The sequence below is a fragment of the Convolutriloba macropyga genome, chromosome 4 (assembly GCF_964194025.1).
Source record: "Convolutriloba macropyga chromosome 4, txConMacr16.3, whole genome shotgun sequence".
In the NCBI taxonomy this organism is placed as follows: domain Eukaryota; kingdom Metazoa; phylum Xenacoelomorpha; order Acoela; family Convolutidae; genus Convolutriloba; species Convolutriloba macropyga.
The window spans coordinates 42,253,987-42,268,325 of NC_134471.1; the positions used below are offsets into that span (position 1 = coordinate 42,253,987).

General features: G+C 33.6%; 2 protein-coding genes across 4 annotated transcripts in view; one reads left to right on the forward strand and one right to left on the reverse strand.

Moving 5' to 3' along the window:
- LOC142337685 (retinoic acid receptor gamma-like) overlaps nt 1-14,339 on the reverse strand; it is a 497,928-nt gene that overhangs the window by 373,950 nt on the left and 109,639 nt on the right. The window lies entirely within an intron of this gene.
- Nucleotides 1-14,339, forward strand: part of LOC142337684 (EF-hand calcium-binding domain-containing protein 4B-like) — a 182,880-nt gene that overhangs the window by 31,402 nt on the left and 137,139 nt on the right. For all 3 annotated transcript variants that reach the window (XM_075387120.1, XM_075387122.1, XM_075387123.1), the window contains exons 3-5: nt 1,062-1,157; nt 1,642-1,815; nt 9,317-9,419. In XM_075387120.1, coding sequence (XP_075243235.1) covers nt 1,062-1,157; nt 1,642-1,815; nt 9,317-9,419 — 373 coding nt within the window. The remainder of the gene's footprint in view (nt 1-1,061; nt 1,158-1,641; nt 1,816-9,316; nt 9,420-14,339) is intronic.

A 14,339-nucleotide genomic window follows, 5' to 3' on the forward strand; every position in this document is an offset into this window, starting at 1 on the left:
CAGAATCTGTTGCTTAAAAAGAACTATTGTGCTAACGTTTAAAATTAGCAATGCATAAGAAAGTGCTTCAAACGTTTAAAAATTGAAGTTCAGGAAGCAACTGTACAGAATGAAAGAATTGTGTTTTAATGAAAACAATTACAAGCTAACAGTGACATAACTGAAAAACTTGCTTTTAAATTTGGAATCAGTGCGCATTAAAAATAAATTACGGAAAAATTTAGTCTGGTACCGAAATACATCCAGTCAGATAAGTAAGACTTGAAATTGTATTACTAAGAGCAGATAAAAATATTTCAAAGAAGAAGGTCATATAACTTAAGAAACTGCATTGCTTGTAAGAATAAAACGCTTTAAAAATGTTTTGTATTAAGCAATGTACAATATTCAGCAATGAAAAGTTTTTCTTGCACTTCAACTCAAGTGGACTGGAAAAGTTGTTTTAGCAGAAAAAATGATGCCTCCATGGATCTGAAACAGACTTATGATATCTTACCAATCCAATAACAATAATGCTCTACTATAGAACCGCTTTCCACAACAAGAAATAATATCAAATGGGAATCGTTCTTTTTCATTGACAGCATACAAGCTTCTAATCTTGCATTTGCTAAATTTTACTGCCATCAGCGTCCAGGTATAATATACCACACTCAAAAAGGAGACATTTAATTGGCCGAAAAAAGAATTGTTTGTCATCTCATTCTTACAAAATGAAAAAAAATTAAGGTCTTCTAAAACAAAGAATTCGAAAAATATCTTCAAAAGGTAATTTGACGACCTCTCGAGGGACCTAAGAAGGTTCTATTGCAGCTAAACTTCCTGTGAGGTTACAAAATTGAATCTCATTTGCTTCATTGTTGAAGCGACATGCAATATTATCTATGATTTTGATATATTTTGTACGCATTTTTTAAATTACACTACCTTTTCCATGTTGCTTATTTAATATGGTTTGGACATTCATTGTTTTTTACTGCCAATGATGAATGAGCTTAACATGACGAATGACAACGATGGGCTGTAATGTAATTTAGTTTGTTGAGTGTGTTTGTGTGTAGATAGTGAGAGATCCACACAGTCTCAAACAGATCTGGGTCAAACTGAGAACCACAGATCCAAACAGCGTCACTCTCTTCGAGGAGTTCCTCGCAAAGGTCAGTTCCAGTCGGTTACAGATCCATTCTTTGCTCAGGAACTTTTTAGAACTATTAAATTATTCTTTTAAACCACTGGTTAATATTGACATTCTCATTTTTGGTACAATATTTCAATTGTCAAGATTAGAGGTTCCGTGTTCTGCAAAACATATATCTTTGGAATTGTAGCACGTTGCAAAATTTTTTGGAATTCGAAACTTTCACTCAAAATTTTTTGAAAAGTTGATTTTGACTTGTGAATCAAATTGCAAGTGTTATCCAAGTCGTGGCCCAGACTTGCTGGACTCGCAAGACTTGAATTAAGACTTTCCCAGTACTGAAAGACGAAATAAGACTTGGATTTAGACTTAGCTAGTACTTGATATAGATTTGGAGTTCGGTACGGGATGTTTGTTGCGAGCGGTATAAGTTTAAAATGTTGGAACAAATTCGTTTTAGACAATTTTTGTTAAACGAAATTTGCTGAATGTACACTATTTAGATGGTGCGAGACATGCGAAAGACAGTGAGTGAACAGAGAGAGTTAGAGGAAGCACTCAAGACCAGGTCTGTGTTACATGATGAGGAACTGACCAAACTGTACGAGGAGATGGAGACACAGATAGAGTTAGAGAGGCAGAGGGCAAAGAGACAGGAACAGGAACGGGAACAGAAGGTATATTTATAACATTAATGACACCTATGCTCTATAAGCTCAACAGGAGTACCAATTCACTAGGACAGTGATGTAAAGGTTAACACACACACCACTAGACCGTGGTGCGTTCGAACGACCGTGGATGCAGTTACAAAATTTATAAAAGCGAAAGATAGTGACGGATGTTTCCAGTTCTCAAGCTAAATTTGCTTGCTGTCACTAATTTCTAACCTCGCTAACTTGCTCCTCTCTAATGATGCGCATAGTGATAAGTGCAAATATATCCCGGGTCGAGGTTTTTGGGTGAATTTTTGCAAGAAATTGACTTGCAAGAAACTGAATGCGATGAATTTAAATGCGTAGGATACACTTCTAACTTGATTGATATATAACAGGCAAGAAAGGCCGCATATTTTTGAAAAATGGAATGGAATGCTGTTATTTGAATAATCAAACTGTTGATCACCAAAATACTGATACCCCTCACTTTCAACTCACTTTTGATTTGAAAGCATAACATATATCAATAAATCAGAATTGATAATTCAGAGAATTTTGTTTTAGCACCAAACATTGTTTTTATCAAGCAGCAAAAATTTAAAGTCAATTAGCTGAAGTTTGAAACAGAAGAAACGGGGAATATATTTGCCTTTTAAGAGGGACCAAAAAAACTCTAATTACGCGCCCACACCATATGATATAACAGTTACAATAAATAACTATTGCAAGCTGAAGAGCCTGCACAATTTAGCGAAATTGATTGGGTCTTCAAAACAGGTGGCGTTTCACTTACTCCAAAATATGCATACGTTGATAGCAATGAAAAAGAACAAAAGTTATAAAAACTAATTTAAATAATAAAGGTTTATATAATAATCTACTTAGATTTCTTCTTCACATCTTGAGATATGATTTTCTAAGTGGCAACACTGATTTCGTAATAATAAAATTTGATAGCCTATTTAACCTTGAATTTAATTAAAAAACTAAAACTAATAAAAAGTTTCATGCTGTCATTCTGTTTTTAACACTCCGACAACGAATATTATCATATGAGCATCAATTTGAAAAATTCAAACTCTCATAATCGACATCAATTCTGCTAGAACAAAATTATACGTACAAAAATGGTAAAAAAGACAATATATTATAATAGAGAACTTTGTGAACCCTTAATTTGTTTTGTTTCGGGAAGGAAAGTTTCATAAATAGTGAATAATAAATTTAACTTTTTGAAAATGTAGTTGTAAAATTTCTTTCCTGAAAAAAAGAAGTTAAAAATAATAAGAACATAGCGAGAAGGAACAATTGAAGTCCAACTGGTATTGGATTGCTTTTATGAATAAAAAGAGCTCTCAGCATAACGAAGGAAAACAGATCAAAGTACAGAGAAAACAAGTCGGAACAGAATTTAAAAAAATGAAATGTGTTGTTTCAAAAGAAGGCCATTCTGAGGCATGTAATCTCCATATTTCGGAAATAAATTAGGGTAAGAAAACTGCCTTTCTTCAGTTAGAAAAAATTGAAATAATTATGAACAGGAGAACTAAAATTAACAATTACTGATAATTTTGTTCAGAACTTTTAATTTCAAAGTCATTAAAATATCCGAACCTTTAAATGTGATTCGAACAGTTTGAGCCAGGCACTAATGGAAATAATTTTTGACTATGTAATATCAATCATGAGGAAATCTGATAGTCGAAAGAGGATAAAACAAAAAGGTGCAGTCAAAGCACGGTAATTCAAAATATTTCGGGAAAATCTGATTTCTCTCTTATCTAAGAAATAGCCCTTCCAGCCCTGAAACTTATTGTTTTTGTTTTATGTGTCGTCTTTGTTTCATTAAAAATTCAGCTAATTGTTGTAGCTCTTCAGATGTGGCTTTCACTTGACTTCAAAATCGCCAAAATTTTTGAAGAGTCCTCAAAAAAAGTCTGAACTCATAAACAAACGTAACTCTATAAAAATGGATATCAATAGATGGCGACCGAAAACGTGATTGGGTTAATGAAAATTTTTTCATTAATTGCAATAAAGGTTTTTGAGATAGTTAGTTAAGTCAACAAAAAGGGACCTCACTTCTTAATCAAATCTGAGTGTTTTCTAAAACACAAAATGCGGAATGAGTCACTTTTGGTTGATGTTCAGTCAAATAGGCACGCGGAAATAGGCACGCAGAAAATTAGCATGCTATCGCTTAAAATTAAAAATGCTTTAGTTTGAGAAATTCGACATCAAAAAATTTGTTTTTTTTAGTTCTGAAATTGTTTTTAGCAATTAACCTTTAATAGACAGATATGAATTGTTTGTCTCCGGATTTATCGACACTTAAGCCGATTTAAAACAAAATGAATATTGGATAAAATTTCGCAAAAATGTCAAAAATTTGGACAAAATTATTTCTCAATTTTTTTCAATAAATGCCTTCTTTTGATTATCTGTGCTATAAGGAGACATTGACAAAACTATCCGGTAATTTGTTTTAGTCATAGATGCCTTAAAAATTCTTCTAGTTGTCTCAAATGGTTGAATTTTGAGCAAATATTCAATTAATTTGGATCAAAAATAGCTTGAAATGAAGGGTAGAAAATGGTAAAAAAAATTGATCGAAAAAATTAAAATTCCGGAAACTTCTCTTTGTAGTGGTGTTCTAGACGCGAAAAGCTGCAAATTGATGCCGCATCCACTAGCCTGGGATACGCTCAAAAAGGTCGACGAACACACACACCAAGTCTTTGAAAAGGAGAATATTGGGCACTAAAGATAGAAAAACTGAAGACAACAAGAAGCCTAAAAACTGCAAAACTGCAGAAAGACTGCAATTTTCAAAGAAACATTTTTGAAATTTTACTAAAATTTGTAATTTTAATGTCAGCAGAACGGTTTGCTTGTCTCCTGGAACTATCAATTCACCCAATTGTAAACCTTTGAAGTTCCAGTGGCCCATAAAGGTTGATAAACTCGGAAAAAGATAATAATTAAAAAAATGAAAATGATTTCAAATTTTATTACAAAAAAACGTGCAAGATTTTTTAACAATTAAATGTTGAAAACGCAATTAAAATGAATCAACTTGTTTTTGAAGTTTTTTATGAAATAAAAGGGTAAACCTCTTCATAATTAAATGTTGAAAATACTCTTTTGTAAAACAGAAACTAAGCAGTAACCGATAAACCCTAGAAGAGGTTCCCTGGGTCCTTTCGTTGAAAAAAAAATTAAAAAACTTGGGAAAAAATCGCAATAATTTGTGTCTGTTTGGGTGTTTATGTTTGCATTTTCAGGAGATTCCAAGCTTAAAAAGTTTCACTGGCCCATAAAGATTGATAAAATTGGATAATGATAGTAACTTTCAGAAAAAATGAAAAAAATTAACTTCTTCATAAAAAAATGCAATAACTTGAAATTAATTCCGTTGCTCTACCGACTATGCAGTCACGTTTTGTCTAACAAAAGTATTGTCAAACCCTAGATGAGTCTTAATGGCCACTGGGGCTGGTAAAACTTAAAAAAGTTGACAAAAAATTTCAAATAACTGAAAAAAATTGCAGGTTTCATAAACAAAAATCTAAAATTCGTAACATTAATTCGTTCTCCCTCGTCTCCCGGTTGATAAAAAAAAAACAATTTTTTTGGAAAAACTGGAAAAAAATGCAAAAACTAGAATCAGATTGGTTGTTCACGTTTGAAGTTTCAGAACAATCCAAGCCAAAAAAAAAATCATTGCCAAAAAAATCGATAAAATAATCTTCAATTTCGTTTTAAAAAATGTAAAAGTTTCTGACCTTAAAATGTTACCATTCCATTGCCCCTTTCAACTACGCAGTAGCCTATTTTTGTACCGTGAAGGAGGTTCCTTGGCATCTGGGCTAGGGGCTAGAAGAAATGACAAAAGTTTCCAAAACGCTTATAAAAATGGAAAAATTAGCATCATTTTGCATGCTTGTTTGCCGTGCTGCAACATATAAACAAAAAACAGTAACTATGTTTTACAAAAGACCTTTATTAGCTCTGATAAACCAGGACTGATCAAACCAAAAAACGCAAAATTAACAAAAAACTTGAAAAAAACCACATTCGCTTTTGAAGACATAACATATACCAATATATCAAAAATTATTTTCAGAAAAGTTTATTTCTGTATCAAACATTGTTTTTATCGAGCAGTTACAAAAAAATCTATGGGCAATTGGCTGGAGTTTGTAACAGCATCAACGGTGATAAGTATTTTCCTTTTAAGAGGAACCAAAAAATCTGAGTAACCTCCAATTTCGAGTTACTTTGTCGCACTAAGGATATGATAACTTGTTCAACTATACACGGCCTTTTTAAATTATTTTTTTTGCATTATATATTATTTTGATTGAGCGTCGTTAATTTTTTTTGACTCTTATAAATTTTGGAAAAGGTTTCTTTAACAACGCAAAAATCAAATTGATGACATCCGATTGCAATTTAGCTGTTTTCAAACTCTCCAATTTTTCTAGCAAAAACTTCGCAGTCAAAACATGTGAGTTTTTGAGGAAAAGATTCGGTAAATGTTGCTGTTGAAATCAGAAAATTTCTGAAAGAAGAATAATGTTTTCATATTTTATCTAGATAAACCCAAAAATTCTTAAGGAAGCAATGGCGCTCGTTTCAAAATTTTCCCAACTCTTACAATTTGTTTCAGAAATGCGCAGAACTAGAACTTGAAACCATTTTTTAATGAGTTGTCACAATAACTTGGATTACGTGGCTTACGTTATTAAAGAGACAAAATTTTCTCAATTTTCTTTCAAGTTTTTTTTGCCAAATTCTCGAGGTGATGTGTTGGTAAAACAATGGATTTAAATAGCCTTTAGAGTTCGCATTGATTTAAGACAGTTTTATAATCAAGTGACAGAAGAGAAAGCAAACAACCAAATTGAGAATTTTATAAGCCAAGCAAGAAAACTCCTGGAATACAGCTCAAGCAAAAAAACACAACAAAAAAAGCAATTCTGACTACTGATGATTAATTTCATGAATAATGACGTGTTCTGTTAAAGATAAAGCAGAAGAATTTAACTTATTCCGAATGAAATCTTAATTATTTTAATTAAAAACTATGATTTCAAAGCAATGAAAGTTCAAGTTGATACAGAGATTAAGCCAGGAACCCTAGTGACGCATTCACATCGCGTGATAAAATAGTTACAACAAAAAGACTATGAAGAGATGAAGTGCGGGAAATTGGATTTGGTTTTTCAAAATAGACGGCGTTTTTAAGACCTGCTGATGACTTATTCAAGACCTGCTAATGATTTTCCAAGACCTGCTGAACAGATGACTTAATTCAAGACCTGCTCATGTTGATAGGGTTAAAATGCAGAAAAAAATGCCTAAAAAACTGTAAACATGCGTATGAGGTTTGGCGGACTAGCAGTGTTTTTCTGTGAGGCAACACTTAATTCGTATTAAAAATTTCCATCATGTGGCTTACATAATCAACGGGACTAAACGGTCTCTTTTTTCTCAAGTCTCTGTTTTCCTTGCAACAAACTTCTAGCGGTGTTTCGGTAAAACGACGGAAGTAAATAGCTTGTAAAAGTCAAAATGAAATTTGTAATTGTACAAACGCAGGTGAAATGAATCTGTTAGTTGCAGAAAATCTTTTTGAAGGAAGAAGAAAATTTTGATAATAAAATATGGAAAATCTTCTTCTTTCTACTAGAAACTATGCAGTAAAAGTAAATCCAAACCTAGAAGAGATTCTTTGGGCCCTTTTATTGAAAAAAAATTAGAAAAATTTTTAAAAAAGACCGGACAAATTTGTAAAAATTAGTATCAGTTTGCGTTTTCATGTTTGCATTTTCGGAAGATTCCGAGCCTAAAAAGTTTTACTGGCCCATAAAGGTTGATGAACTTGGATTACGATAAACATTTTCAGAAAAATGAAAATACTTTACATTTTCATGACAAAAAAATGCAAAAATTTGTGATACTAAAAAGTTGAAAACCATTCAATTGCCCCTACCAACTATGCTGTAACGTATTTTTGAGCACAAAAGAAGTCTTCCTGGCCCCTTGGGCTAGCAAAATTCACAAATGACACAATATGACAAGTTCGAAAAAGTTGAGTTCGAAAAAAAACAAAATTCTGAAAATTAATCCATTTCCTTTGGCACTTGTGTGGAAAAAAACTCAAAAGTTTTTTCCAAAAATTTTTGAAAAAAATTGCAAAACTTTATATCAGATTGCATGTTCATGTTTGAACTTTTAGAACACTCCAAGCCAAAAGTTCCAGGTCATTCACAATAAAGTTTCAACGGCCAATTAAGATCGATAAAATGATCTCAAATTTTGTCAAAAAATGCAGATATTTATGATATTAAGATGTTACCATTCCTTTACACCTTCCAAATATGCAGTAACCAATTTTGTACCCTACAGGAGGTTCCTTGGCATTTGGGGCTGGAGAAATTCGAAAATTGACAAAAGTTTTCAAAACACTTGAAAAAATTGGTAGAATTTTGAATGTTAATGGTTGCAATACCGGAACGTATAGCTGAACAAACGGCCATAAACATTAAGTATGTCTTTGACTTTTATGAATGACTTTTATGAAATCAGAAAAACGTCTATTTAGGACTGATCAAACCAAAAAATATCAAAAACGAAAAAAACTTGAAAAGTTGCACGATTTTGGCCCAAAACTAGCCGCTGAGGCAAAAAATTGAATAAACACAGATGTTTTTAAAAATGTGAATAAAATGGCAAATTTCATCAAAAAATTGATAACGTTCGTGATAAGATATTGAAAAACAATTCATTGCCACTAGAAACTAAGGAGTAATTCCTCGTCAATCTCTAGAGGGGGATTCCGGGCTTTTGTGGAATAATTTAAAAAAAAAATGCTAAAATTCAACAGACATTGAAATGTTGGCGAATAAGTTTTATAAAAATAAATTGCTAAAATTCATGAAACATTAAAATGTCGAAAACCGTTCCTTAGAAACTATCTAGCAACCTTTTTTCAAACTTTAAATGATATTACAAGGCCACTGAATCTGAGAAATTAAAAATTACAAAAACTGCAAAATTGCTATCATTTTTTTCCTTTTTGTTTGCAGTACCAAATTATATAGCTCATGAAAAAGTAAGTTTATGTTGCAAAAGAATTTGATCAATTTGGACAAACCTCAATTGAAGACTAATCAAATATAAAACTTGAAAAATGACGAAAAAAACGTGAAAAAATGCATTATTTTGGGCTTAAAAAGTCCTCAAAATGACCTTTCAACCTTGAATTAAGGCCTTCCCAGCAGCAGCTCCTTTCTAAGCTCTTGAAAGAATACTAAAGCCTACTTTAAAAAAGACAGAGCCCCAATAAAATCCAATTCTTGGATAAAAAAAGACAGCACATCAATACAAATCAAATTCTTTGGATTGCAACAAAAGGGGCTAGCATAAAGTTCTTGCATTTTTTTTCTAAAAATTTTTTCTATCAATAAGCACTTTTGTACATCAACACAAGTTTTAGTTTAAAAAATTTTAGATGCGTGACGACATGATAGAGGAGCTGCAACAAAAAGAGCGACAGTTACAGGAACTCATTTCCAAGAAGAACTCACTCGCAGAACAGGTCAAACGACTGCAAGGTGAAGCTATTAATGCTTTTAGGGTCCAATAGTATAAGAAGGCGTTGAGGTACAATGTTTTTCATTTCCAGGTCCTCTTCGTGAATACAATGATAGCATATCTGAAATCAAAGAATCAATAACCACCCGGCCGATATTGTGTAGGAATTTTTAATCTTTTTAAGCAAAATTAGGCATGAGGGATTACTTTGATTTTTTGGGTAGATTTTAGTAACTGTTAAGATGTCGCACTAACTAAAAAAGTTTTTGAAAAATTTTACTTCTGACAAAAAGGGATAAATACATTATCGTCGGGTTGTTGTATCAGTAGTAATATAGTGAGCTACACTCCGGGGGGGGGGGGGGGGGGTTGAGGTCCCCCGTGTATTAAGATAGGGTATAGTGTATTTTTCGGGATTTGGGTCCTCCCTAACGTATTAAGATAGGGAATGAATTAGCATGTATTAAGATTAGGTATAGCGGTGTTAATGTATTAAGATTAGGTTGCATGTATTAAGATTAGGGTCCATGTATTAAGATAGCCGCCATGTATTAAGATTAGTTATAGCCGGCGACATGTATTAAGATTAGTTATATCCGCCGACATGTATTAAGATTAGTAATAGCCGCCGACATGTATTAAAATTAGTTATATCCGCCGACATGTATTAAGATTAGTAATAGCCGCCGACATGTATTAAGATTAGTTATAGCCGCGGACATGTATTGATTAGGTGCCGCCATGTATTAAGATAGGGTATAGGTTTTGTGTATGTATTTGTGCATGTACATTTTCTAGTAGTATAGTCGGTGCAAATGTGGGGGGTAGGTTCGGAGACGCTCCTGATTGGCTGAAATTTTGAGGGGAAAAGATCAATGTTTGTGTAGTTATTAAGTGTTTACTTGAGAACAATAGAATTGGCGTGGGTAATTAATTGCTGTAATTATGTGAGGGGTAATTATGTGACAGGTTGAATTTTGTTTACAAATTTTATGTTATTAAATTGTGAAATTAATTGGTGGGGGTTTTCAATTACCCTAGTTATCTGAGGGGTAATTATGTGACATGTTGAATTTTTGTTTACAAATTTTAGGTCAATTGCAAAGATTGTTCCCCTAATTGTTTGAATCAATTGTGTAACAAATGTCTTTTGCGCGCTCATTAATTGGAAAAAATTCAATGATAGAAAAAATGAATTAAAATTGTATAAAATTACAGACACAGTATAAATGTAATAGAGATTACGAAAGAAATTTGCTATAGTAAAAGGATTTAAGTTAAATGTTGAGTGGTGCTGTATGAATACCGTCAGACTGAACAATGCGCTTAGGGTAGAAATAGGACAGTCCCTTTTTTGTCTGCTCATACGTAGCAACACAATGGTTTATTGTTCTGAACCCTCTATTTGTTGAAGTAAGATTGATAATTTCATCCATCACACGTCGATATTTCTCCATCGGTCCATCTCCGTTCTCTTCTAGTGTTCTTTTGTTGAGACCTTTACTGCTGAACTTGTATTTGTCAGACTGTGCATCGTAGCAACAATAAGTTTTGCTACAAAGACAAATCCTTTCCGTACATCTGAATTCTTCCTTGCAAAAGTCCTGGTTCCCGTTTATCATGCTTCTTATGCTTAGAACAACATGTTCTAGGGAAGAAATTTTGAATAGCATCTGCTTGGAAAGAGTCGTTACAGTCCTGCTGTCTCAATGCTTCCCATTCTTGTTTTTTAGCAGGTCGAATACAATCATACAAATTCTCATGAGCTAAGGCTAAATAGAGAGAATCTGTATCCATCTCCAACTCCTCGAATTTATCCACGTCGCAAAATATGTCAAAGAAGTTATAGTAGAGCTCCAACATACGTAATTTAGCGTACTGAAGTATGAAGAATCCAACTATTATAGGTTCGCGGTGTTCAATTTTTGATTTTGCTAGCTCAACTTCGTAAAGCTCTTTTAAGACATTGTTCAACCGCTTAAACATTTTCCCATTGATTGCTTTGTGCGTCTTCTCATCGTTCAAATATTTGAAATCTGTATGTTTGCTTCTGTCCATAATCTGATAACCGTAAGAGCTATTACCCAATAATTTCATAGTCTCAGCAACAACGCTGGAATCAGGATTTTCATCTCCACCTCTTCTAGCGTCTACCACTGACTGTAAGAAGGTGTTGAAACGTTTGCGCGGCGTGTACTGTACAAATCTATAAATTCTTGTACATTTCAGACCGAGGCTGATGTAGAAATTTATTAGGGAATAATAATTGTTCCGTTTTCCAGATTGAAACTTGAAATTAGCAATCATTGAGGTTGCTTCAGTAAGTTGTTTTCGACAGCGTAATCTCTCATATAATCCCCAATATCAGCTCGACTAACGTTGAAATTTTTAAAAATAGGCGGGAAATTCGAAAACTTGTACTTCAAACCTGTGGGAACTTCCAAATCACATTGTACGTTTCCAAACATCTCCCCATCTCTTCTTTTAGCTAGTAAAGACTCTTGCTTCAAAGGTAGTTTGAAAGGAAAGTTCTTTCTGACGTGATTTCTGACATTTTCTTCTTCTTTAACACTTTCCCACCATTTACACTCCCAGATTTCAACAATCTTATATCCTTTACTTTTTAAGTAATCTCTTCTCAAATCATCATGTTCTGTTTTTCTTATCCCTCTCTGTGCTTCCTCTTCCGAGAGACTTGCTTTAGCTTCCTGACAATGACAGAAATGAGAGTAACAACCCATGGCTTCAAACACCGTATTACAATGTGTGCAAAATCCGTCTACGCTAAAACAATCAATCTTCTTCTGTTTTCCGGTTGTGTAGTAGCTCTCAATTTTACATTCGGAACGTTGTGATTGAAGATATGACATAATCATGTTCTCAAATGTTCGAGATCTGTTTGTTCGAGCCCTGAGTTTTTGAGAATCTGTATCAAATTCCCACCGGGTGTAAAGTCCAGTGGGCATTTCTTGACACATTGAAAAGGGATAGAATTGGCTAGCGTCAATACCTACGATAGACTTGCAAAGGTTTTCAGAGTTTCGTTTGAAGGTCTGATCAACTACTGCTTTTCTAGTAAAAACAATAGATGGCCCACCAATCATATCCTTGCGTATTTTGTCATGTAAATCTTTGTCAGCTTCAATAAATGGAAAAAACCTGTGATTTGTTGACTTGTGAAGACAGATATTAGCCAAGTTCGGAAGTGTACATCCGAGTTTTAGCATATCGATACCCTTGTTGTGATAAAACTCCATCATTTTTTGCATTTCCTCCAGTGTTGGAACAACATCCTTGTTGTTGTACCACTTGACAAAATCTCTGAATGTAGCCATTTTTTCTTGCTCCCAGACCACTTTCAGGTAATTGTAATTGTCAATTCCAGATGGAGGAACATTTTTCAACCTCAACTTTTTTAATGACTCTTGTTGAGAAAATCCACTGTTAAGCAATTTAGTGAAATCAGTAAATTCCTTCTCCAGGGGATTATAGTTTGTCAGTTTGCTAAAGAAACAGTCGTAAGGAGGGAGAAAAGTTGCATCGATTTTTTTGGGAGAGTCAAACCACTCATAGGGGAAGAATCCTTTAGTCTCATTTGTCTTGTATGCTTTAAGGAAAGAATCAAGTGATGTAGCTCCACCAAGAAAGTTGAGGATATCGAAAAAATGTACATCACCAAACTTAAGAGAAACAAAGTGATTTGCCTTTTTAATAACAGTAGGTTGAATGTCGCGCTCATGAATAAGATAGGGTAGGAGATAGGAAATAATGAGATTTAAATCATTTTTTCCACTATTGAATCCGAACACAGGTAAAGTGTTCACATTACGCTCAAAGTGTTGCTGTAAGTCCAAAAGCTGGTTTTTCTGCATTTGAAGAAATTGCGTAGACATATCAGCTTCATCATCTTCTTCGGTACGTTCATCTTCACACTCAAATGTTGAAGCGTTTTGATCCTTTCTTTTAATCAAATTTTCGCCAATTGTGTTAACTCGTGCTCTGATTATTGCTTCAATAGATGAAAACTTTGTCCACATTTCAGTTTTACTTTTGTTTGCTAAGTCTTCAATAGCTTCAACAAAAGATATAATGAGAGCTTTCGAATCTTTATCGCATAGGAAGACATGTTCATCAATTAAATTGGAGGAAATAGAGACAGAGATTGCTTCATGCTTTCCAATCCAAGTGGTTGTGTTTGTATCTTTTAATTGCTCGGAGGGTACACATATCGATTCAAAGTCAAAAATAGCCAAGTTCTTAAAAAATTTTTGATCATCGTTGTAGGAAATTCCAAATCCGTCAAGCTTATCAAATAAGGTCTCGCGCAATGTATACACACTCTTTGGGTAAATATGTTGTACTCTATCTTTACACGTTTTAACATGGCGGTTGAATTTTTCCCGCTTTCTGAATGAACGTATCGCAACTGGGACAACCGAATCGTTTAAAGAATGTGTTAATATCATCCACCTAGCATATGTGGTTGTTATAACGTAATAAATTAATTTTTTTCTCATACATTTCAATACTTCTCCTCGCAAGTTCACCAACAAAATTCTACAATGTCAATATCGTAAATAAATATGTTGTGCTTTATCGCATTTTCAACAAATACAAGATGATCGATCGATACCCCTCTGAAATTGATTGCGTCTTGTCCAGATTCATGGAGGAATGCACTGCACAAATTTTTTTGCATTGATCTTAAGCTCCGATGATCCATATAAGTGAACAGCTATAGCTCGGAATAAGCAAAGATAATCTTTGTAAGTCTCACCCTAGCCATTCGATACGAGACAATTCACATCTGGTCGTCTGAGTAACTGTTCAGGAAGAACAGCATCGATACATCACATTGGAATGGATTTTAGGAGAGCGCAAAATATTGTTACATTTGTAGTCAGAGCAAATCGCCATTTTGTATTCTCTTGCTCCTGAGC